This window comes from Carassius carassius, chromosome 27 (genome assembly GCF_963082965.1).
Source record: "Carassius carassius chromosome 27, fCarCar2.1, whole genome shotgun sequence".
NCBI classification, from domain to species: Eukaryota; Metazoa; Chordata; class Actinopteri; order Cypriniformes; family Cyprinidae; genus Carassius; species Carassius carassius.
In genome coordinates this window covers 29,393,493-29,421,123 of record NC_081781.1, presented here as the reverse complement: position 1 = coordinate 29,421,123, position 27,631 = coordinate 29,393,493, and the positions used below count along the sequence as shown (strand labels likewise).

General features: G+C 37.9%; 1 protein-coding gene across 3 annotated transcripts in view; it reads right to left on the bottom strand.

The window, feature by feature from the left end:
• scara5 (scavenger receptor class A, member 5 (putative)) overlaps positions 1-27,631 on the bottom strand; it is a 189,506-nt gene that overhangs the window by 29,800 nt on the left and 132,075 nt on the right. For all 3 annotated transcript variants that reach the window (XM_059513342.1, XM_059513344.1, XM_059513343.1), the window contains 3 exons: positions 10,206-10,694; positions 3,380-3,460; positions 2,137-2,244 (listed from right to left, as the gene is read on the bottom strand). In XM_059513342.1, coding sequence (XP_059369325.1) covers positions 2,137-2,244; positions 3,380-3,460; positions 10,206-10,694 — 678 coding nt within the window. The remainder of the gene's footprint in view (positions 1-2,136; positions 2,245-3,379; positions 3,461-10,205; positions 10,695-27,631) is intronic.

Sequence of the window (27,631 nt, the reverse complement as noted above, 5' to 3'; positions counted from 1 at the left end):
ATCACTGGATTCAGATTGGGACGCCAGAGCGGAATAATTCAGAAGATCCAGGGTGCATAGATCCCCCCCCCCATCCCCCCACCCACCGGTAAATCGCACCACGATTGTTCATATTCAAGTGTTTCTGCGAAAATTATTAATTGGCATGCATGACAGAGGCGGCCTCTTGATCACTTAAATTTTTTCCTGATAATAAAATAACTTAAAGTTGGAGTGTCTCACATACATGAGAAATATATCTACAGAAAGCTTGAAATGTCTACTTTAAAATGAATCAATTCAAAATGAAAGCATTATGTAATTTGTGAAGGTTGCATTTCTTTCTAAGCACTGTGAATTTCATCTTGCATCCGACAAGAAAACATTTGTTTATTAATAAATAATTAAAATGTCTCCTTTTTCACAATTATTAGGCTACTTCTGCTTGTGCTTTGTGGCGCGAAGCGAACAGTAAAATTTACGAAAAACTTTTTAAAATGTTATTTTTTTAGGTACAGTCTAGCTTGTTTTCTGTGTGGGTGGTTACACACCGTGTGCTTCACGTGGACCATTATAATATCTTTAGTGCACTCAGCGCATGGGCCCCAGAGGGTTAATCAAAAAAAACAAAACAATGTTGTATTTTGAAATTTTTTTACTAATCTAGAGAATTAACTAATGACTATTTTGGTAATTATGTAATCTACTGATTATTCTGATAGGGAAGTTATCTGATATTTTTAGCAATAAAAATAGACCTCAGTGAAAACCGTCTTAGGTACGAGTGGATATGTATATATTAAACTGATGATGAGATGATAATTTGTTTAAATAAAGTATCAGAACCAAGTAATCACATTTATTAAACAACACTATTAAAATACATAATGTAATATAGATACATAATATGAAAATAACCCACTTAAGTACATTATGTATTATAACAAATACCTGCAGAGGTTGCCAAAGGCCCGGTGATGTTTCACTTTACAGCGTGATTCAACAACGATTAAATCCATTTCATTTTAATATTTGCAAACCCAGCAAACTTTTTATTTTGAAATCACAATTTACAACAAATCAGATATATGGAAATATGTTTATGTATTCTCGTGTGTTGACAGGTTTGTAAAGGATTTACGTTACACATAGTGAGATAACATGCACTGTTTTCCAGTTTTCCAGCAACCCAAACTCACAGTATATGCAGAGGAAGAGTTTATGTCCCGAGCGGCTGAGATGGAGACTCCACACTTGTAAATGATAACAGCACAACCCAAAGTGCATCAGACTTTACATGCTTAACCAAATGCACATGATTGGAAACCCAAACAAACAGCACATGCACCAAAGAGCGAGTCATATAATGCAAACACTATCAAAGGTTTTACCACAAAACCAACTTTATACTGATATCGCGAGACCGCTTTTCACCTCGAGGAGTAATATCACAAGATCTCATGCACTGCCAAAAGCCAGGCAAAATGGCTGTTTTTTTTTTTTTTGTGAGAAAAAAAAGTTGTTTTTATCGAAAACAATAATGAACACTAATTTCACCAATACTGAATTTTAAACATTCAAGTAATTTTCATGTACCCTTTCAAAAATATGGCTATTTACAAGGGTTTATTAGGATCAAGTCAAATTCAAGTACTTCAAGCACTCTAAGTTCCTTGTGCAAACCCTGTATGACACATTAGGCTGGAGAAACATTTCATTTTGAGTCGGAGAGCACTAGGTTACCTCAAACAATGAGAGAGTGTGAAAAGATTAAAGGCCCTGAGATACTTCAAGCGAAATCGAAGAACGAACTCCTATGACATCAAACCAAATCATGGGTTACACTTTATTTTGAAAGTCCCATTTATACATTCTACAAAACTATAAGTAACTTTGTACCTACACTGTAAAAAATGATTCGCTTTATTTACTCAAAATATTACTGATTAAATTTAAGAGATTAGAATTAATTAGAATTAATCAAATGAGATGCTTACAAGCAACCATTTAAAATGAGTAAAATAACATGAAAGAAATTAAGTAAAATTTACACAAAAATGTTGATTACATTTAATCAAACAAAAAAGCAAACAAACAAACAAAAAAACACTATGCTAAAGAATACTGTGTTGTGAATGCCAGGCCAGTAGGTCTAACCTTTGGGTCCTTCAGGCCCAGTATCTCCTTTATCTCCATTGTGTCCATCTTGGCCACTTTGTCCTGTCAGTCCCCGAGGACCTTGAATGCCCTTTTCTCCTGGCAAACCTGACAAAGACAAAAAATCATGATATATACTCCCAAATGCTCTTAAACAAGACATATAACTTTGAGTCAAGATGAGCCGTTGTGCTGTGCTGTGTATACATGTGAATGATCATGTGGTTGTGTGAATATTCATGTTAAGCCTTATTCGGACAGTGATTGTTTCTCATGTGGACATCTGTAAAAATACATTTACATGCCACCTTGGTAATAAAAATTCCAAGTTTATTCACAGTGGAGGAGCGAGTTCTGTGATCCTATGAACCTGGGAATGCACTGCTCATGTGGGCATTCACATAATTGTCTGCTGTAAATAAAAGGAATATTATTTCCAAAGGTATTCTTATCATTGTCTCAAAGGTATTAAAATATGTATGCTTGTTATTCCAAGCATATTTCATAATATATAATCCTATTTATTATTTATTTAAATCTCCTGTTTAAAAGTAAGAGAATAGACACACTACAGTTGTATATGATTACACATAATATAGTTATTAACTTAACTGTATATAATACATATTTAAAAAATTGTATTGCATACCTGCTGCTGCCATTATAAAGTACGATTTTAAGCATTTGCCTGCTTTTCTTCTCTTCCTGCTTCCTGTCACTGTGGTGAAGCAGTTCTGAAGTATTACTCTTGTAAAAATTTTCCACCATTTCAGAAATAAATACACATGCAAATTACAGCGAAGTACAACAGTTACCGTACGTTGCTCAACAGTGGTAAGGAACATTAATAATTTTAAAGGATTTCTTGTCTTAAAATAAGAGATGTGGATTCAGATGACAATAAAATCACCAACTACCCCCTGTGAATACTGAAAATTAAATTAAATGTATGCATTTAGCAGACGCTTTTATCCAAAGCAACTTACAGTAGTGCATTCAGGCTATCAATTTCTACCTATCATGTGTTCCCGGGGAATCGAACCCCCAACCTTGCGCTTCATAGCACATTGCTCTCCCAATTGAGCTACAGTAACACTTTTTTGAATTTGAAAATAACAATTACTGTCCGAATATTGCTATAGACTGTGACTGAGCATAAGGCGAAGAGATATAACTGAAGGAGTAGCTATAATATCACTGCTCAGACAGTTGCTGGTGGTAATGTATTTTGGTTGTGCTAGACCTCTTATTCCTGTCAGACCAGGAAGTCCAGCTGGTCCTAGGGGCCCCACATCACCTTTCTCGCCCTTTGGTCCTGGTGGCCCTGAAAAGCAGATAAACAACATATAAAAATTGAACACAAAACTGAAAAACGTTTAATTACAGGCTCTTGATTCACCCAACAACAGACTTCTTTATTATGACCTAGACTAGCAGACTCTGTTCCTTTTGTTTAGTCTTATTTGTATAATCCAGGACACGTTTACATAGCTCTTTGGAGTGAGTGAGTGAGTGAGTGAGTGAGTGAGTGAGTGTGTGTGTGTGTGTGTGTGTGTGTGTGTGTGCGTGTGTGTGTGTGTGGAGTATCAATGGAAGGAGGTCTTCTGTGGAGACTTTGAATAAAATGACTTTTACTTAGTTCTTTAAAAATGATGTGTTGTTTCTTTTTTTAATGCTATATTACTCTGTCCCATCATTATAAGTATTACATTCACAAGTTGATTTTCCCCCGAACGGTTATTCTGTGATGCTTTCAAATGTTTGTTTGAGCATCACAAGCAGCCCGTCACAGCAACACTGACTCAACTAATTGACCTATCGGTAAGCCCCTGCTCTCGAACGCAGATGAGCCAATGATAGTCGAGTATTAGTTGCATGAGGAGTGGAACCCAGACATTTGTAGGTTTCAGCGCCATAGAGAGACATTGGTAAAAATTGGTATGATAGTGTTTATGCTAAAAATGTAAAAACTATGTCCCTGTGGTACTTGTAACACTGATTCCAGATATCCCAAGAGGATGGGCAATATCATTTATTTTATTACATTTCCTAAACCCAAACAAAACTGAGAGCATTCAACCCCAATCCCAATGAAGACAAAAACATACATTTTCTGGATGTCATACTCTCATTAAATTACAGGTTCCATCTGCTGAATCAGAACATTAATGTCATCTTGTTGTTTCGGCAAGGTATTTCAGGCTCAAACTAGTAAACGTTAGTAAACTAGTAAAAGTTAGTGAGTCAATGCTATTACAAACCTAAATAGAGGACTATTCTGACATCATGTACAGTGTTGGTCAAAAACACAGACTAAGGTCTACATACTCTAAAAAAGCATGACCTTTTCACTTTTTATAAGTGAGGTTTACACCATGACAATTTTGAGAGAATAAGCTCTACTCGGAACATGTCAATAATAACAGTAATTATAACAATAATAATAAAACTATAAATTATTACTTAAATTATTAATTTAAATGTTTTATTATTATTATTATTATTATTATTATTATTATTAAATTAGTTGTTTTTTATAGTGTTTCTAGAAAACACATTGACTTGTCTTATGGCAGATTACAGTACAGATTGCATTACAATTGGTTTGTAAGAGGTTGTTTTATCCATTACTTCTACTGAGTTTTGTTGCATGTACATCACTTCAACCTGCAGTTACCGCAAACTATCTCTAACATCTCATGTTCAAGAACTGCCATCTGGCCAGTATGACATCAACACTCATTATCAACATCAAAATTTGCACATAAGACTAAAACATCTCTGAACATTACAAAACAAGTTAGAAAAACCTGCACAAAAAATAACAATCACATTAAAACCAGAAAGTAAGACCGTATAATTGAGCCGCAGTGCATGTATGCAATTTATTACAATGCGGGCACCCAGAATGGATTGCAGCATCAATCTTCATTTTCTTCCTTTACAATAACACAAACCAGAATGATTCCTAGAAACACTCATGCATTGGCTAGAGAATAAATTAAATACACATACAATAAAAAAATAAAAAAAATCATACAATCCTAAATCTCATTGGACCTAAGTTCCAGTGGCGGCTCTAGACAAATTTTACTAGGGGGGCCAAGGAGGGGCCAGTGTTTAACCAGAGGGGCACATTAAAAATGGCAACATATTTTATTTAAATGTAATGCAAATAAATACAAAAAGTAGTTCTTGAAAAAATCCACACAGTAATTTTATACAGTCTAAACATGTTAATAAAAACAAATTACTATTCGTACTCTTATATAAATTCAATCAGGCAATCATACATTTCACAATTTAATATTTATATATGAATGTCAAGAATTCAGAAGTGTATATATTTATAATGCTTACACTACACTACACAGAAATAATATACAATTAAATTATGCTTATTTTAAATCTATTGTGCAGGCTAAAAATATAAAAAGCTTTTAATAATCTTTCAGTGCGCAAAACCATGATAATATGAAACGCTTCAAAACTGAGCTCACAAAGTGATTTTAAAAGATTATGGCTTTTAAAACATGTGTGTGATCTAACAGGCACAAGCGAGTCTTTTAAAGAAAGCAACAAACATAAAATACAAATACACAAAATAAAGTCATTTTATGCAAATCCACAGCCGTTTTATCTACAGATTAAGCATTATAATGTGAGTATATAATATTGGAGAGAGTTTTACCATACATCCTGCTGTAAATGGACGAGGTGCGCGCTATTTGAATACTGAATGGAGAATGATTGACAGCCGCAGAGGAGGGACAACAAGGTTTCCGTAAACTTTAATTTAATGATGTAAATAGTCTTCTGTCCATAACATTAAGCTATGGAATTGCTTCAGATGACTTTGAGAAATTATAATCAGACCCAAGTCACCCAAACTGATGTGAAAAAAGCGCGATGTTTGCATCCCTGAATATGATTAAGTTCTTAAAGTGTTTGGGTGCGCTGCACATAGTTACCCATGTAGAAAGTTGCATCACATTAGTTCCGCTTTTGGCGCTCGCGTGTAAAATCATATTACTTTTTTTTTTTTTTTCAGCACGGGGGTGGCCACAGAGGTGTCCAGGTCTACAGAGGTAGGGGCCTCCCTAGGCCTCCGTGTAGAACCGCCACTGCTAAGTTCCACTCCTCATGTACTGAATATTACACACTGTTGAAGTCACACAGCACACACTGATTGTGGAAGTTTAGAATAGGATATTTTATGATAAATCCCTCGATTTCCACAGCAAAAAATATCAAATCACACAGCCTGGTGAATCATCAGGGCAGTCAAGAAAGTATGTTAGAGGACACACAATGCGGAGAAAGTTTCCCATACAATCAAACACTGCTGAACCAAGATAGTGTGATGCATCCCTGCAGAAATTAACTTGCAAGTTCCACTTCCGTTGTTTCAACAGTATAGAACTGCTTGTTAATGACAGTTGTTTATTAATTCCCCACTGGTGGTAGAGAAATCATTTCTGTTAATTGGCTCGAAATCAAGTTAATGTGTTAATTATTATAGCTTATTTTCATTGGCCATCAAAAAAGCCATTTCTTTTTATTTTTGAATCACTTTTACAGTACATGCACTATGTAACTGGCAGACACTTGTCTCCTGTATGTGCAGCTTTCACTCACGCTGCTGTAATTAGTAAACATTCTCCACTGTATTGCTTAACTTTGAGCTGTTTCTTTCCCTTTTGTGTACTCATCAAAACATTGCATTACACACACACACACACACACACAGGGAGCTCCATGGGCGTATTGGTTTTTAAACAGTATTATCTATCCCCTTTCCCTAACCATACACCTAAACCTAACCCTCACCAAAAAATGTCCCTACAATAGAAATATAATGGCATTACTATCCCTTCTGGGACATCTGGTCCTCATCCTGTAGTGAATACCAGGTATATACACACACACACACACACACACACACACACACACACACACACATAAATACAGTATATACACTGTATAACCTGACAAGTCACGTTACTCAAACCGTTTGAGTAAAAACATTGCCTTGGCTTAAACCATGTAAGTTTTAAAACGTTGCAATTAAGTAATTAAGTGATTAATTAAGTGATAATTAGGCATTAGTGATGAACACCTGCTGTTAACAAACAGAATCACTGAAGAAAAGAGAGAAAAGAACTACAACTGACTTAAGCCATCAATTGATGATTGTCATCATAAATACACATGCTGGTCATATAATTAGAATATCATCAAAAAGTTGATTTCACCAATTCCATTCAAAAAGTGAAACTTGTATATTAATTCATTACACACAGACTGATATATTTCAAATGTTTATTTCTTTTAATTTTGACGATTATAACTGACAACTAAGGAAAATCCCAAATTCAGTATCTCAGAAAATTAGAATATTGTGAAAAGGTTCAATATTGAAGACACCTGGTGCCACACTCTAATCAGCTAATTAACTCAAAACACCTGCAAAGCCTTTGAATGGTCTCTCAGTCTAGTTCTGTAGGCTACACAATCATGGGGAAGACTGCTGACTTGACAGTTGTCCAAAAGATGACCATTGACACCTTGCACAAGGAGGGCAAGACACAAAAGATCATTGCAAAAGAGGCTGGCTGTTCACAGAGCTCTGTGTCCAAACACATTAATAGAGAGGCAAAGGAAAGGAAAAGATGTGGTAGAAAAAAGTGTACAAGCAATAGGGATAACTGCACCCTGGAGAGGATTGTGAAACAAAACCCTTTCAAAAATGTGGGGGAGATTCACAAAGAGTGGACTGCAGCTGGAGCCAGTGCTTCAAGAACCACTACACACAGACGTATGCAAAACATGGGTTTCAGCTGTCGCATCCCTTGTGTCAAGCCACTCTTGAACAACAGACAGCGTCAGAAGCGTCTCGCTTCAAAAAGGACTGGACTGCTGCTGAGTGGTCCACAGTTATGTTCTCTGATGAAAGTAAATTTTCAGAGTCCCAGAATCTGGAGGAAGAGAGGAGAGGCACACAACCCACGTTGCTTGAGGTCCAGTGTAAAGTTTCCACAGTCAGTGATGGTTTGGGGTGCCATGTCATCTGTTGGTGTTGGTCCACTGTGTTTTCTGAGGTCCAAGGTCAGCACAGCTGTATACCAGGAAGTTTTAGAGTACTTCATGCTTCCTGCTGCTAACCAACTTTATGGAGATGCAGATTTCATTTTCCAACAGGACTTGACACCAGCACACAGTGCCAAAGCTTCCAGTACCTGGTTTAAGGACCATGGTATCCCTTTTCTTAATTGGCCAGCAAACTTGCATGACCTTAACCCCATAGAAAATCTATGGGGTATTGTGAAGAGGAAGATGTGATATGCCAGACCCAGGAATGCAGAAGAGCTGAAGGCCACTATCAGAGCAACCTGGGCTCTCATAACACCTGAGCAGTGCCACAGACTGATCGACTCCATGCCACGCCGCATTGCTGCAGTAATTCAGGCCAAAGGAGCCCCAACTAAGTATTGAGTGCTGTACATGCTCATACTTTTCATGTTCATACTCTTCAGTTGGCCAAGATTTCTAAAAATCCTTTCTTTGTATTGGTCTTAAGTTATATTCTAATTTTCTGAGATACTGAATTTGGGATTTTCCTTAGTTGTCAGTTATAATCATCAAAATTAAAAGAAATAAACATTTGTAATACATCAGTCTGTGTGTAATGAATGAATATAATATACAAGTTTCACTTTTTGAATGGAATTAGTGAAATAAATAAACTCTTTGATGATTTTCTAATGATATGACCAGCACCTGTACACTACAACTACTGATCACATTGTCTCTTAGCTTTTGTGTTATAACAAATATGTTTCAGAAACACATAGTTATAACAGCCTGAGAAAAAACTAAGACTGAGGTCAAGGGTCAAGAGCCCAACTAAAGCAAACACTGATCTCTAACTTCAAATGAAACAATAATTCAACATCTAAACCGTAGTTAATTCTCAATAATATCTTCTTTCACTCTGGTTATTAATAGGAGGAGCTGGTGATGCTGTTTGTGAGGTTGTTTAATCAGATCTTGAGAGAATTAATGTCCTCTTTTATTTCAGTTGATTTCATCTAAGGCTGTCTCTGAAGTCAGTTGTAGTTCTTGTCTCTCTTTTCTTCAGTGATTCTGCTTGTTAACACAGTAGCTGTTCATCACTAATGCTCAATCAGCACTTAATCACTTAATTACTTAATTGCAATGTATATCTTCTTTTAGTGAACTCAACTGAATGAAGTTCAGAGTACTCATAACTGTTAGTTTGAAAACTTAAATGGTTTAAGGCAGTGGTTCCCAACCACGTTCCTGGAGGCCCCCCAGCACTGCATGTTTTCCATGTCACCTTAACCAAACACACCTGATTCAGATCATTATCTCATTAGTAGAGACTCCAAGACCTGAACTGGGTGTGTCAGACAAATAATAGATGAAAAATCGTGGAAAAAATGTGGTTGGGAACCACTGGTTTAAGGCAATGACTTGTGGGGTTTTACAGTGTACACTGTAATATTATGCATTGTTAATGTATTTCATGTTTATGTTCATGTTTCAGGCTCCGTTTTTATGTTTATAGTGGATAAACATGATTCACTAGAATCTCGTGGCATTATCAGGTAGGACAGTGTCAGATACAAGACCATACAAATGAAATCCCCACTCACAATATTTCTACACTCTAAGCATAACAGTATAAAACGTTTGGTAAATTCTCTGACTAACACATTTTTATGGATGAACTGGCAGCTGACCAAATTTCTGTCAAGCACAAAGGGGAAAGATTTGTAAGGCAACCAAACACTATCAGCAATCTTTCACTCACTGAAGGAACACCTTGAACCACACAAGTTGAGCTATGGAAAATCTCTATAATGATGAATTCCACTAAAAGTATTTATTATTAGTATGACTACTCAGACGTGCCTACAACTTTTAACATGTTTATTCGGTGAGTAACTCGACACAGCCATCTATTTCTAAACACTTTAACCAACAACTACTTTTGATTTTAGTAAAATTGTATAATTGAAACAATAAAAAGGAACAAAACATACCTTGTAATACAGTTAAGTTTTGGAGTGCCATGGAGTGCTCCCATGCTTTTAGCCTCAGATCTGCGGTGATGACATTCAGCACTTCAATCTCATTCCTGAGCTGCTCCTCCAGGTGTAACTGTGTGATCCTCATGCTTGTGGTGTCATGAGACACATTCCCAATCTTCTCCTGCAGTTCACAGATTTTCACCTGGTGCAGACTCACATCTCCACTAATCGAATGGTTTAATGTCTGTACTGTCCATCCCACCTCCTCCAGACGCTCCTGTAGTGTCTCTACTTTTACCACCATTGTCTTTAAAATTGCGTCTTGGCTTCGAATAGAGCCAGCAGCAAAGGCTAATTCTTCTCCCAGTCTGCTGCTGTTCCTCTGGCTGGAGTGGCTGATCATGGCCAGATGGTCCCAGAGTTGAGCCACAGAGTCTGTGGTGTGTTCAGAGAAGGCCTGCAAATCTTTGATGTCACGCTCCAAGCCCTGTGCCAGACGCCCTGCTCAGGTTAGTAACAGAAGTGTGAGGACAGTATTAATCACACTTGCACATGTAAACTAATTTTTATGTTGGTGTGATGTAAGCTTTGTTCACAAAGGCAGATCAAATCCAGATAGACTAAAATAAGTGTTCATGTACTGTAGCTCAAACAATAGACCGTGGGGCTAGTATTGGCATGGGTTAAATCCTCAGGGAATGCATTTAATATTTCTAAATGTATGGGCCTATGCACTTACCTTAGGGTTAAGTTTAGGTAGTACAGGTTTAATGGCTTGGTTAGATTTAAAAATGGGTACAGGCAGGGTCAACACTTTAATTAAAAGCAATTATTAATTGAAATGTTGGTACATATTAGTTAAAGACACTTAATATAAAGTGAGTAAGATGCGTTGCAAGCATTTGCAAATGGATAAGTGTAATTACAAGTTGTTTTGTTATATTACCAGCATACAACACTCCTTTCACCTTTGCCAATTTTACTTAATCCGTTCATGTTGTGATTACTTAAAAAAATTAATTTAACAATGTGAACTTAATTTAATCTAGTTCATTCAACAAAATAGTGTGTATTGTCAGCTTTACTTCAAAATTATTTGTTCAGCCAACATAACATTGTTGCATAAAAGTAACAGATTAATAAAACCAATACAGACTGGCATCTCATTGGCTGAGGATTTTGCAGTGTATTATGGATAATTGTTGCTCTGTCAGCCTCTTGCAGAAGTGTAGCACCATTAGATAGGTAAGTGAGTAATAAGTTGTCAAGTTTGAGTCAATGAACTTGTTCCAATATACTTTAAAACAAAGCAAACAAATAAACAAATGGTTTGAAATGTTATAATGCATTTCAAATATCAACAGAGAAGGACAGCAGCTTGTGAGTGTTTTGTCTCGTTTTCTCATTAGACTACTGTGTGATCGTCATTGCTAGGAAAGTTTTTGGTTTAAATTGTGTGTGTCTTACCCTGGTAAATACGTGCTGAAAGTGGCGCTTGGTTTTGGGTTTGCCTATCGCGGGACTGCCCAGTTTCGATCTGCTAAATAGTGAGGCGTGGCCAAAGACAGTGAAAGTACTTAATTAGCTGTTTTGAAAGCACTTGTCAGAAGAAACCGTCAAGCAACAGAGAAGGACAGCAGCTTGTGAGTGTTTTGCCTTGTTTTCTCATCAGACTAGTGTGTGATCGTCATTGCTAGGAAAGTTTTTGGTTTAAATTGTGTGTGTCTTACCCTGGTAAATACGTGCTGAAAGTGGCGCTTGGTTTTGCGTTTGCCTATCGTGGGACTGCCCAGTTTCGATCTGCTAAATAGTGAGGCGTGGCCAAAGCCAGTGAAAGTACTTAATTAGCTGTTTTGAAAGCACTTGTCAGAAGAAACAGTCGAGCAACAGAGAAGGACAGCAGCTTGTGAGTGTTTTGTCTTGTTTTCTCATTAGACTACTGTGTGATCATCATTGCTAGGAAAGTTTTTGGTTTAAATTGTGTGTGTCTTACCCTGGTAAATAAGTGCTGAAAGTGGCGCTTGGTTTTGCGTTTGCCTATCTGCTAAATAGTGAGGCGTGGCCAGCTGACTTCAATCACAGGTAATCAGGCAAATACAAAAGCGGTAGGTTTCACTGCGGCAGCCCTCGTGTGAATCCTCCTCGTGTGAAGACGGACGAGTGTAAAGACCATCGACTCTACCTGCGCGACTCCACCAGGCAAGGACACCGACCGGGCACTTGAGTATTGCTTTTCTCCTCTTTCTTTACTGTTTGTATAGCTTGTTCTCAAATATTTCTTACACGTGTAGTCACTATGTGCTTTCAGATCTCTACTATCACTACTTACACTCGGAGAGCACGCTACGTACATCGCAGGAAGGCCTGTCTGACAAACGTACGGCCTGTTCCTCTGACCTCTACTTCTACTACTACTACTACTACGCGCTCTATTCCAGTTGGTCTCTGGAACTGCCAGTCTGCAGTTAACAAAGCAGACTTCATTTCTTCTATTGCTACTCATTCCCGTCTCAACCTCATGGCACTGACTGAGACTTGGATCAAACCTGAAGATACTGCCACCCCTGCAGCCCTCTCCACTAATTTCACTTGTTCCCACTCTCCTCGTACCACTGGGAGGGGTGGAGGTACGGGTCTCCTTATATCAAAAGAATGGAAATTTGATCTTCAGCCATCACCTACAGGTAATGGTTCATTTGAATCACACGCCATTACTGTAACCCACCCTGTTAAAATCCACTTTGTGGTCATTTATAGTCCCCCAGGTCAATTGGGAAACTTCTTGGAGGAGTTGGATGTGCTGCTATCAAACTTTCCTGAGGATGGTACTCCTCTGGTACTGCTTGGTGACTTCAACATCCACCTAGATAAACCCCAGGCTGCTGACTTCAAAACTCTGCTCGCCTCATTTGATCTCAAGCTAGTGTCTACTACAGCGACTCACAAATCAGGCAACCAACTGGACCTCATCTACATGTGCTGTTGCTCTGTGGACAACCCTTCAGTTGCTCCACTGAACACCTCAGACCACTTCCTCATTACTGCTAACCTAGCACTTACTCCTGAAGCGCCTCACACTCCAACGCAGGTCACCTTTCAACGGAACCTACACTCACTCTCTCCATCTCGCCTATCTTCTGTGGTTTCATCCTCACTTCCTGCACTCTCTCAGTTTTCAGCTCTGGACACGAGCAACGCTACGGACACTCTTTGCTCCTCTTTAACATGTGTGTATCAGACTCTCCTTTCTTCCTTCTCTGCAAATGCCTTTACGGCTAAAACATCCTACTACCACAACAAAATTAACAGCTGTTGTGACGCTCGGACACTCTTCAAGACTTTCTCTTCTCTTCTTAATCCGCTGCCACCACCTCCTCCATCGACCCTTACAGCAGACACTCTTGCAGTTTTCTTCACAAATAAGACAAGAACCATCAGTGACCAATTCCCCACACCGCAGACTGAGGACAACTTCGCAATGACCAACGCACACTCTTTCTCCTCCTTCTCCCCACTCTCAGAGATGGACGTTTCCAAACTTCTCCAGTCCAATCATCGTACTACTTGTCCACTTGATCCGATCTCCACTCAACTCCTTCAAGCGATCTCTTCTTCAGTCATACCTTCGCTTACTCACATTATCAACTCCTGTCTTCACTCTGGAACATTTCCCTCAGCATTCAAGCAGGCTCGGGTAAGCCCACTGCTCAAGAAACCATCTCTAAATCCAGCGCTTCTTGAAAACTACAGACCGGTATCCCTTCTTCCATTCATTGCAAAGACACTTGAGCGAGCGGTGTTCAACCAGCTTTCTATGTTCCTTGTACAGAACAACCTCCTGGACAGCAACCAATCTGGCTTCAAAAGTGGCCACTCAACTGAGACTGCTCTGCTTTCGGATACTGAAGCCCTGCGACTAGCAAGAGCAGCTTCACAATCCTCAGTACTCATCTTACTGGACCTGTCTGCTGCTTTTGACACTGTTAATCACCAGATTCTCCTGTCCACCCTCAGAAAGATGGGCATCTCTGGAACCGCAGTCCTGTGGGTTAAGTCCTACCTCTCTGACAGATCCTTCAGTGTGTCTTGGAGGGGTGATGTTTCAAAGTCACAACACCTTGCTACTGGGGTTCCTCAAGGCTCAGTACTTGGACCAATTCTCGTCTCCATCTACATGACGTCATTAGGATCTATCATTCAGAAGCATGGCTTTTCTTATCACTGCTACGCTGATGACACCCAACTCTACTTCTCATTCCAGCCAGATGACCCGACGGTAGCTGCTCACATTTCAGCCTGTCTGAGTGACATTTCTAGCTGGATGAATGACCATCACCTTCAGCTTAACCTTACGAAGACGGAACTCCTGGTGATTCCAGCTAACCCATTGCTTCATCACAACTTCTCTATACAGCTGGGTTAATCAACCATTACTCCTTCGAGGACAGCCAGAAACCTAGGAGTTGTGATGGATCATCAGTTAAGCTTCACAGACCACATTGCTACAACGAACGGTCCTGCAGGTTTGCCTTATACAACATTAGGAAGATTAGACCCTTCCTGTCAGAGCAAGCCACCCAACTTCTTGTCCAAGCTCTTGTTCTCTCCAGACTGGACTATTGTAATGCTCTCCTGGCGGGCCTTCCTGCATGTACTGTCAAGCCTCTGCAATTGATCCAGAATGCAGCAGCGAGGGTTGTCTTCAATGAGCCAAAAAAAGTTCACATTACTCCTCTCCTCATCAGGTTACACTGGCTACCAGTAGCCGCTCGCATCAAATTCAAAGTACTGATGCTCGCCTACAAGACGACCACTGGCACGGCACCAACATACCTAAACTCACTGGTTAAATCTTATGTGCCCTCCAGAAGTTTGCGCTCTGCAAGTGAACAGCGTCTTGTGGTGCAATCCCAAAGAAGTTCAAAATCACTCTTACGGACCTTTTCCTGGACTGTGCCCAGCTGGTGGAATGACCTCCCAATCTCAATTCGTACAGCTGAGTCTTTACTCATTTTCAAGAGACATCTAAAGACTCATCTTTTTCGCCTGCACTTAACCAACTAATACTAGCACTTTTCCTTTTCTTGTCTTTTCATTTATAAATATATATATATAAAAATAATAAAAAAAACTGGCTCTGCGTTCTATACTAGACTAACTGAGACTTGTCATGGCACTTGTATACTGTTGTTGTTCTCTTGTTGACCTGACTGCATCTATTGTTCTCATTTGTAAGTCGCTTTGGATAAAAGCGTCTGCTAAATGATTAAATGTAAAATGTAAATGTAAATATGTTTGTGATATGTTTGATAAACTATAATTTAAAAAAAGTCTGTATGATGAGTTGTATTGAGCAGTTGCACTCTGATTGATTGATTTGGTGTTATTGACATTAAATCCTACAGTCAAATGTATTTCACTAAATTAAGAATGAACATGTAACTAAAAAAAAAAAAGCAAATGAGTTTAATGGAAATGTTAATATCATGTTTAACCAACACATCTATTTTGTGTTCAAATAACATGATAAAGGTTGGTTGACTTAACTTGGTTGGTTTAGATGGAATATAGGTGGCATGATTAAATCATGTTCATCCAATTAAAATTTTTTTTTTTGAGTATAATTTCATGACATGCTCAATCTCATTTTGACAGGGAAACAGTAAGATTTTTTTTTTTTTCAAAAAGCAATTTGTGTGCTTCATTGCAAGCAAGAAAATGTGTCTATCTGTACAAAGCAATTAACCCAGTCAATGTCACAAATTGTCTTATTCGATTAGTGACCAAGAAGTAGTGCAGAATGTAATATCATTTATTGTTTTACATTTTAAAATTTAGTTAAAATCATTCCAGATTTTCCGTTGTTTAATGTATCTCATAAAATCACCAGATGCCACTGTTTTCAACATTTCCATTTTCTGCTATTCCATAAAGCATTTAAACAACTAATAATTAAAAACACATTGTATGAATTCAATTTAACTAAGTTTTTTAAGAAAAAACTCTTCTCCCATATAACAAATCATCATCATTTACAAGTATTTCACATTAATGAAAAGAGTTTTGCTCCTAATTACTGCTGGCTAATTACTGAAAGGTAGCTTTTTTAGAATGTTATGTTTGGGTATTGGTTACGCTTAAGGGATCCAGAATATGGTCATGCAGAATAAAGCATTAACATGTGCTTTGTAAGTACTAATAAATAGCCAATATTCTAGTAATATACATGCTTCTAAGCAACAAGTTAATAGTGTATAGTGTAGCTTAATCTAATGTGTTACCTTGAATGGTAACATATCTGACCAAATTTACTAAACAGGGCAAATGAGAGTGGACCTCAATCCCATAAAAACGCAGATAGTTCCGCGGATGATCTACTGACAATGCACAGTTTAAACATGACAGACGCAACTCACATCCATAATGACCAATGCAGTCTACCAAGAGCAGGTTTGTCAAGTGAAAAATTGGTGAAGATGCTTTTTTACTAGTAAAGTGACTATTGCAATCCTTAGTAAATCATTTCATTTAAATACTGTCCTCCCATAAATTTAACATCTGAAAGGGACACTCCTTTGGCCCTTAGTCTTCTAATGCAGTCTCATGAAAAGTATGCTAAAAAGTACAAACCAATTCAATTTATTCTGACAACTAAAATTATTCATGAGGACTCAACACTAAATTATAAAGTTAACTTTCATTTGAAAAATGTAAGCGAACTGACGATTATGAAATAATGTTGTGACAAAATGTTCAGGAACTGTTGGTTGCTTCAGCTCATTTTGTAATTTGGAACTATGCTATTGTCTACTACAGCCAAAAGGTACGAAAACTACATTGCCTGAAAAAAAGAATCTGTGAAAAAAACCAGTGGCCCCTCAATATGATATTACAACAGTGGGTGTCAATGTGATTTACAGTTCTTTTTTCCAACTACTTACATTTTCAAAACTTTTGCTTTTTTCCAAATCCAAGAATTACACACACAAAATGCTAAATGCCTGACATCTTTTGCAAAAAAAAGCACTGCATTCAAAATATCACAAAATACCAAGCAAACAACGTTGCTAACAGCTTTACCATAATATAATATTTTTTAAAAACCTAAAGCTCTTCTTTCATAAACTACATTTAGGTACCAGACGGTAAATTTCACGGTAAATATGACAGCAAGATTAAAACTGATTTTTCTTTTTTTTTTCTGTAAGCATTTGTCGCATGAATACAGTATTACTGTGTATGAAAGAAAAGAAGTACATTAAGCATGTGTAATTGTGTAGATGTGTCTTTATAGGCCTGTTCTAAAGCATGATTGGTTGGTGTTCAGTGAAGCACATGTGAGGAGTTAGTGATGAATTAGTGTGGCATTTTGATTGGTTGTGTTTGAAAAAGGAAATCAAGATACCATATTTTTCGGACCATAAGTCACACCTAAGTATAAGTCGCATCAGTCCAAAAATACGTCACGACGAGGAAAAAAAACATATATAAGTCGCACTGGACTATAAGTCGCATTTATTTAGAACCAAGAACCAAGAGAAAACATTACCGTCTACAGCCGCGAGAGGGCACTCAATGTCTTCAGTGTACATAGACTACAGGAGCACTGAGCAGCATAGAGCGCCCTCCCGTGGCTATGGACGGAAATGTGAACTCTTGGTTCATTTCTCTCGATTCATGTCAAATTAATTTTGATAAATAAGTCGTACCTGACTATAAGTCGCAGGACCAGCCAAACTATGAAAAAAAAGTGTGACTTATAGTCCGGAAAATATGGTACTTCCTGTTAGATTTTTGAGTATAACATAGAGAATTATGTGTTGTGCAAAAAGTGTGAGCTTTCAGAAATTGTGTCAATTAACGATTTTGTATGCAAGCAGTTGAAAAAAAATGTATGTGGACCTTTTTATTATTTTGTGCTGTGATGTGGAAAACTTCAATAATAAGGTTAAAAAAAACAAACAAAAAAACACCTGAAATATTTCAGTCAGTGAGCTTACTTAACATTTGTCACATTCTGTGTTTGCTCTAAACTGGTCCTAAAGCATACTATCAGATTTAAGAGTCTTCATGAGTCCAGTGATTACTTCAACCACTAGTCAGTGATGTCGGAAACAATCGACTACTCAGAGTTTTCAAGTACGACGTGATTTTTAGGACTACAATATTGTGTGTAGCTGTTACTTTCTATGACTTGATCTATGTTGAATGTAAAATTAAAATATGTAATATTTAGGGGTGTGCCTGAAGCTGAATACCTTATTTGGAATGGCATGGATAAATTCTTCAAAAAGGAATAACAGACAAGGAATAATTGTGCCTGAATATTCAGCTGAGGCGGACACAATCTGGTGTTCGCTAGATAACAGTTGAGCCAGGAGATAAGTGCAATATTAAACACAGAAATTTAAAGTCACACAATAGAATGTGAAGTGAATGGACTTCATCAATGTAAAGATCGCAAATCAAACACCACATTGCTGTTGCCTCTCCGTGCATCTCTCATAAACCAGAGCTTGGCAAGAGTAATATCACCTATAATTATACACCATACACATTCTGTTATATGTATATATTTAAAAGGCAACGATTTAAACCTTAGGCTACAATATGATACTAATGAATGGAATAAGCACATCGCGCTCACCAAACAGCCGTGTAGTGCATCTCAGTTGCCTTGTTTCCACTGTCGGGCCTAAACCGGGCTTGCAAATGCGTGCCAGGGCCAGTCGCGTTTCCACTGTCACTTCCGGGGCTTGATCGTGCCTCGTCGGGGCTTCCTCGGGGCTAACGGCCAGGGTTTTTTGGCCCGACAAAAACCTTGGGCCAAAGTGGGCCAGTTGGGGCTAGAGGAGTGTTTATGAATAAAGGCGGAGTTTCGCCACGTCTGGAGATCATCAGCCGCGGATCATTTCAGAAAGGTAACAGCATTAAAGACTTTTTAGAATAAGTTGAGCTCAAAACTCAGCAGGAGTGTTTAAAATAACTTGATCCGATGTGGATTATAATCACCATACCATGCAGAAATATTTATAAGCGATGCAAAAGACTATGCACGCTAGGCATTAACATTACCATAGTAAACATTGTAAATATGACCACTTGAAGAAATCGGATGTCAGCTTCTTATTCTCTGTCACAATCGTGCACTTATTTAGTAACATATTTTATCTGTCATAAGTCTTGTCTAGTTTTTGTTCGGGAGCTTTTATAAAAATATATAAATTATTATTCTTTCTAAATGTGATGTAAAGGCGACTGTGACTTCAAATAAACAGAAACAGACTCGACTGAATAGGAGACTATGTTCATAACATTTTATTTCTGTGACTAATTTTCCATCCTGATAAATTAATTCATTATGATCAATGTAACACTTCTTATAGTAAAACAATGAGGCTTTTGGATTTAAATATTTAACAAAGCAAGCAAACAAACAGACGCTTTTATCATCTTCGTTTTGAGATCACGCTAGTTCCAGTGACTTATTTCTTATTCGTTTTCTTGTTTTAGTGAAGCGCAGCCGAGCTTCAGGCCCTGACTGTGTAAACCCTGCACTATTCTGGCCTCGGTGCTACTGGCCCGAGACTATTAGCCCCGCACGGCCCGTTTAAAGCCTTGGCTCACAATGGCCTGACAGTGGAAATGCGGCTACTAGTCTCTCAAAAACCAGTTCTCTCTCAAGAGTAGGCTAATAATCAACTTAGATACAGATACATTTTCTATTTGTCCCACGTTTTTATCTTTTTATTTTGCTGGTTTGCGTGGCACATGCACATTTGTTTAGTGAAGTAAAAAAAAAGGACTCGCTTAAAGACTTCTGCGTAATGGAAATGTGCGCATTGAATTAATTAATTCATGTTCAAATGATCACTAAACGTTTGTCATGACATCTCTATACTTGCAAGATAGATATATTTTTAGAAATGAATAATTATTTTAGTTTAATATGGTATACTTGTTCAATGATAGTCATAGTCATAACGGTCTGTAGTGACTGTACAGCGTTCCACCTGGTTTTATCCGAATGCAGATACAAATAATTTAGTGATTGTTACAGATACAAACACAGATAAAGATACAAATACTGGCTGTTACATGAAAATGTAAATATGTAATGTCATAAATATAAAGTTTTGACAATTTACATAATTGCTGCATTTGGCTATAAATAAAAAAGAGTTTATTGATAAGAACTATTTCATGTCTTTTCATTTACCACGAGTAATGAACCATGAGTAGTCGAGTAACTTGAGTATTTCTTAATGAGCAATCGTCTAGCAGAAATCAGTAGTCGTACACCCCTATTGGACACAGACCTGTGCAGAAACGAGAAGTGCCATAAATGTATTACCAGGGCCTGGCTGGAAAACTAAAGACTCAAATTTGGACCTGATCGGCACAGGCTCCACAGCTAATTGCTATTAACAAGTTAATTTACAAGTTGTGAAAATTAAACTTTCTTTCTTAGTTAATGTAAACTTAGCAGCCTTCTCCCCTAAACCTGACCATGATGCATACAATCCACTTCTATTCTATGGCATTTGGAAATGCAAGAGCTCTCAATAAAATCGAGACACCCCACGCTGCAGACTGTAGCACAGTGATGTCACGTACGTATGTGTTTACCGCGCAATTTGCAAAATGACGTAAGGTATGTCAATAATAGTGTTTTCGGGAGGCGGGTTTCTGTAGTGTAGTGGTTTTCACGTTCGCCTCACACACGAAAGGTCCCCGCCTGCCATTCCTCACATACCCAGGTGGCCAGTCTATAAATATCTCACTGCACTGGGTCAGTGAACATGGCACACGGAAACCCTGGTTGTATTGTGCAGACAATGCACTCCAGTTCACAACACCTAATTTACATAAAAGAACAAACATTATTAAAGCAATATTAAATTATTTTGAAGGCAGAAGAACCATATAAGCAAAATATTTTAAATATATTTTTAAATATATTATAGGATGGTGTTAGAAAAAGTGCTATTTGCTTTGTCTGTAAAGTGTAAAGATTTAATTTATAACCAGCATTAACATCAACTAAATTAATAAAGTTTGTCGAGTCAAAATTTAGGTTGACTTGGCTTGAGAAAGCATAGCCTGAAAGTTTTCTATATGAAAATTTTACAGTTGAGGGCACTACAGTCTATCAGATAAAAACAAAAACAGATAGTTGAGAGGAGTCAGACCCTCATACTTTTTACAGTACTCACTACATATTAAAGGGATAGTTCACCCAAAAATCAAAATTATGTCATTAATAACTCACCCTCATGTCGTTCCAAACTGACTCTCTGATGTCACATTGACTACTTTGATGATGTTTTTCTTACCTTTCTGAACATGGACAGTAGACTGTAGACACAGTTTCAATGGAGAGACTGAGAGCTCTCGGACTAAATCTAAAATATCTTAAACTGTGTCCCAAAGATAAATGGAGGTCTCACGGTTTGCATCTCCAATAAGCATTAATCCACAAATGACTTAAGCTGTTAACTGTTTTAATGTGTCTGACACTCCGAGTTAAAAAAAAACAATATCCCGGAGTAATTCATGCACTCAAACAGTACACTGACTGAATTGCTGTGAAGAGAGAACTGAAGATGAACACCGAGCCGAGCTGGATAACGAACAAAATACTGACTCGTTCTCGGGTAAAAAAAAAAAAAAAAAATATATATATATATATATATATATATATAAACATTGCAATTCATGCAACTATCAATGGCATTACTTATATTAATAAAGTCTTTCTGTTCTATTTTAAGACCTCTTTAAAAGCTCATCTTAGTCAAAATAAGACATTTGAAGACCCTTTAAAGACCAGCACTTTGAATACTATATCATAAAACATGTTTGAATGTTGTTTGAATGTTGAACATGTTTAAATGTTTGAAATCGCACACATTGGCAATGACAATCTTTATGACCAAAGCATCCTCACAATTAAAAGCCATTTACAAACGCAAATTTTCAAGAAAACAAAAGTAATTAAATGATTTTTGCCTTTATTGTTACCTAATCTCAAAATCCACCATACCTTACGAACATCCGGAAGTAAATGGACCTGGATATGCGCATTAACCAGGGGGCAGGGTTTAATATTTTTTTGAAGCATCCCTGGGCGCCGCCATTGGCTAGCAGACCCCCACCTGCTGTTAGCATTCCATTGACTCCCATTCATTTTGGCGTCACTTTGACAGCGAATAACTTTACATCTGAGGGATTTAAAGACTCCATTTGTCCATTCATTATTTCTAAAGAAACACGAACATGTATAAAAGGCCCCATTACCTTGTATCTTATGCTGTGGCCCTGTAGAAGCAGTTTTTGTAAAAATAGGCTAACGATTGCATCATAACCTGCGACTCTCTGTCGCACAGTATAGAAATTACCATATGGACAGGAGGAGAAACTCAGAGGCAATCTTTTACTGTCTATGAAGCAATCGGGGGGATGTAGAGGCATAAAGTCAAGGGAAAAGCCCATAGAGAGTCCATAAAATCAAGGGGACAAAATCATTCAACAACGTCTGCAAGATTCGGTGGGTGATTCAGATTTCTCTTGGCACAGCGATTAGAAGACTTACAGGCTGCTCACGTGACATTTACTTCATCTAGCTCAGTTTGAGTCTGCGCAGTACACTTGACCCCCAGGAAGTGCGTGCTTCTAATTGACTTCACTTGTCTCCGTTGAATCCAATGGGGTCGCTGTGTCCATTTTTTTTACTGTCTATGGCATGAACGCCAGTCAGAACGACGCGCATGCGTGTTTACAGTAAATACATATGTTACTGCGCACGTGCGGTAAACACATACACGTACATACGTGACGTCACCGTGCTATGTAGTCTGCAGCAAGGAGTACTTGATCAAATCAGACGATCTAGCTGTAAATCAGTCCCTGATTGGTCTTTATTCATTGTCCCTACTCACTAAACCCACCTAGTGGTTGATCGTCCCTATGCTTTCAAATTATGTTGGAAAACACAGCCCAAAAGCCACATGTGTATACTATTAACTAGGGCTGAAACGATTCCTCGAGTAAACCTCGCGGGCAAACGTAAAGAGAACATCGTGGCGTGTGTCCATTGCAAGATAGAGCTGGCACACCACAACTAGGGCCCTATGATTTCCGCGATGCAGAAAACGCGGAGGGAATCGCGGAATCCAGTCATAAAAACGGATTTTACAGTTTAACACGGAATGGCAAGGAATTTGCCAAATTTTGAATGAATTCATAAAAAATAGGTCATTGCACTTACATCAAATCATGATATGGACTAATATCTGTAAATATTAAGCTGGAACAGTATTTAACAGTATACAGAACAGTATTTAAATATGGATCCTGCATGTTCTGCGTGTCTCTGTTAATGAATGGAGCAGAAGCGCGACTTCCTTTATCACACACAATGAAGCGCACGTGACGCTCGCAGTGATTTCAGCCAGCATATGCTGTCTCACTAAATAAGGACGTGAACACATGAACAACATCTCCAGAACTGCTCTGACAGTCACTTCATGAGCATTTGACCATTTGACTTGAGTAAAACTAGCGTCACATCACATACACAGAACTGTAAAGGTACGTTAAATGCACTTAAATCATCTGTCAACATTATTGTCATTGTTCACAGTACAAGTACAGACAGAGAAACAATGGGTAATAATTAAATGTTCATTTTTGATGTATGCATTGCATTCTATGCATTTTGTTGGCATTAATGGAAGTGCATTAGCATGGTTTAAAACGTACTCAAATGACCGCCATCAATTCGTAGCAGTGAATGAAGAGGTATCATATCAATCGCATGTGCAGTATGGAGTACCTCAAGGCTCAGTACTAGGGCCATTATTCTTCACACTTTACATGTCATCCTTGGGAGATATCATTAGAAAAACAAGGTTTTAGCATTCACTGTTATGCTGAAAAAAGAGAGGAGTTAATTACAGGACCTAGAAACTCTGCATGTAATAACCTAGAACAATGTCTAAGACTTGATGGCTGCTCTGTCAATTCTTCATCATCAGTTAGGAACCTAGGCATGCAATTTGATAGCAATCTTTCCTTAGAAAGCCATGTTTCTAGCATTTGTAAAACTCCATTTTCCATCTCAAAAATATATCTAAATTATGACCTATGCTCTCAATGTCAAATGCAGAAATGTTAATCGATGCATTTATGACCTCAAGGTTAGATTATTGTAATACTTGGTTGGTTGTTCTGCACACTTAGTAAACAAACTCCAGTTAGTCCAAAATGCAGCAGCTAGAGTTCTTACTAGACCAGGAAATATGACCATATTAGCCCTGTTCTGTCAAAACTGCACTGGCTCCCTATCAAACATCGTATAGATTTGAAAATATTGCTTATTACTTATAAAGCCCTGAATGGTTTGGCACCTCAGTATTTGAACGAGCTCTTGTTAAATTATAATCCTCCACATCCGCTGTGTTCTCAAAACTCAGGCAATTTGATAATACCTAGAATATCAAAATCAACTGTGGGTGGCAAATTCTTTTCCTATTTGGCACCTAAACTCTGAAATAACCTACCTAACATTGTTCGGGAGGCAGACACACTCTTGCAATTTAAATCTAGATTAAAGACCCATCTCTTTAACCTGGCTTACACATAACACACTAATATGCTTCTAATATCCAAATCTGTTAAAGGATTTTTAGGCTATATTAATTAGGTAAACCACTTCCCATAACTCCCAATGCATTTGCTACATCATTAGAAGAATGGCATCTACGCTAATATTAGTCTGTTTCTCTCTTATTCCGAGGTCACCGTAGCCACCAGATCCGGTCTGTGTCCAGATCAGAGGGTCACTGCAGACATTCAAATTCCTCAGCACAATCATCTCAGCAGATCTCACATGGTCAGCCAACACCATAGCAGTCATCAAGAAGAAACAGCAGCACCTTCACTTCCTAAGAATGCTGAAAAAGAACAACTTGGTGGAGAAGCTGCTGGAGACCTTCTATCACTCTGCAGTGGAGAGCCTGCTGACACACTGTATCACAGTATGGTATGGCAGCTGTACTAAGGCAGAGAGAAAAGGAATACAGCAGATCATCAACACCGCGCAGAGGATCATTGGCTGTCCTCTTTCCTTTCTGAAGGACCTTTACAACTCCCGCTGCCTCAGCAGAGCTCAGAACATTGAAAAAGACCACTCTCACCCTGGTTCCCACCTGTTTAACCTGCTGCCCTACGGCAGACACTACAGGTGCATCTAACCACGGACAAACAGACTCAAGGATAGTTTCTTCCCCAGAGCTATAATCACACTGAACACACACACACACGCACTAACACCCCCATCTTACTCCATGCAATATCTGTATATTAGTGACGTGACATTCAGCCAAGTAAAATGGCCCCTACTCAGAATTGGTGCTTTGCATTTAACCCATCCAAACTGCACACACACAGCTGTGAACACACACCCAGAGCAGTGGGCAGCCATTTATGCTGTGACGCCCGGGGAGAAGGTTGGGGGTTCGGTGCCTTCCTCAAAGGCACCTCAGTCGTGGTATTGCCGGCCCGAGACTCGAACCCACAACCCCAGGGTTAAGAGTCAAACTTACTAACCACTAGGCCACAACTTCCCCCTATATCATATTTCTGTGCAATTATGCCATGTTTTTCTATATCTTATTCCCTCAGAACAGTTTAGCAATATCTTTTAGTGCAATATCTTCACTTTTAGTGTAATTTTTTTGTTTTTATTTCATTTTTAATTAATTTATTTTATATCCATTCCTTCAGTGCACTGTGTAATGCTTGTAATACTATAATAATTTTACTAAGAGCCAGAAGTTTACCTCATATCAGTGCAATAATCATTTTAACAAGCTGTCACTTACTATTAATCTATTTTTAGACACAAACAATTATATCTATTTCATTCTCTTGTCTTAGCTTAAACGTTTTAATTGTACATCTCTTTTGTATCATGTATATTTCTTTTTATTTTCTTTTGTATATTATGTACAATGCACCTTACGCAGAAGCTCTGCAATTTCATTGTCTCTTGTGTACAATGACAATAAAGTATTCTAATTCTAATTCTAATGCAAACATTGCACCATCATGGTAGTGCCCAAAAACAACAACACCTAAATCTCTCTTAATTCTCAATTTGTCATGCAATGTGAAGCTGGTGATGCTGTTTAATACAGTTTGTTTAATCAGATCTTAAGAGATTTAATGTCTTCTTTTTTTCAGGCTGTGTTGGCTGAAGTCAGTTGTAGTTCTTGTGTTTCTCTTTTCTTCAGTGATTCTGTTTGTTAACAGCAGCTGTTCATCACTAATGCTCAATCAGCACATAATCACAGAATTATCTCATTAACTTCACTGATTCAATATTACTCTAAAGCCGAGTTCAGACTGTACGATTTTCAAAGTAGTCGGGTCACGGTTCTTTTCACACTGCATGACTATCTTGTCCAGCATTCAGTCACTGCTGTGTTCACACTGCGCAATGGATCGGCAACAGAAGGTTTCACACTGCATAACGGTCAGGGTATATTCTGGCTAACTGTTTAACAATCACGTTTCGCAATCGGCAAAGCAATCTCTGGTACATGTCACTACCAACACGCGATGGGTAACTCTCAAAGCACAATGTCCCTCCGTGTTTTCAGCACGATACCATAGAAAGTAAGAGGTTTAAGAAGTAGAAGGCGGGGGAACAATTAAAATATTTATAAGTTAAAGTTCATGCAAACAGATATTAATAGACAAGTTTCAGTCAAATATTTATTGTTTAGGCCTATAACAAAACCCAGTGTTAAAGCAGAGCGCGAACATTTATATTTGGAACATTATAATACTGTAGGCTATCCAGTATGCAGTCACTTACGCGTATTCATCGCGGGGATAAAGAACACAATTTTATTAGGGATCACCTGAATAATTATGTCCAATAACAATATAATAACAATATAAGAAAAATTTAGCCATGGTTTAAATGTCCTTTGAGATAACGCTAACCACTTGTTTTGGTATGGTGGAAATTTTAAGTAGATTATTAATTATTACATACATTTACGGTCATATTAATCTATATTTAACACATATATTGGGTTGATATATGGGTGTATATATATATATATATATATATATATACACATATATTGTATATATATATATATATATATATATATATATATATATATACAATATATTGGGTTGAGATCCGGTGACTGTGGGGGCCATTTTAGGACAGTGAACTCATTGTCATGTTCAATAAAAACAAATTTGAAATGATTTGAGCTTTGTGGCATGGTGCATTATCCTGCTGTAAGAGGATGGGTATATGGTGGTCATAAAGGGATGGACATGGTCAGAAACAATGCTCAGGTAGGCCGTGGCATTTAAACGATGCCCAATTGGCACTAAGGGGCCTAAAGCGT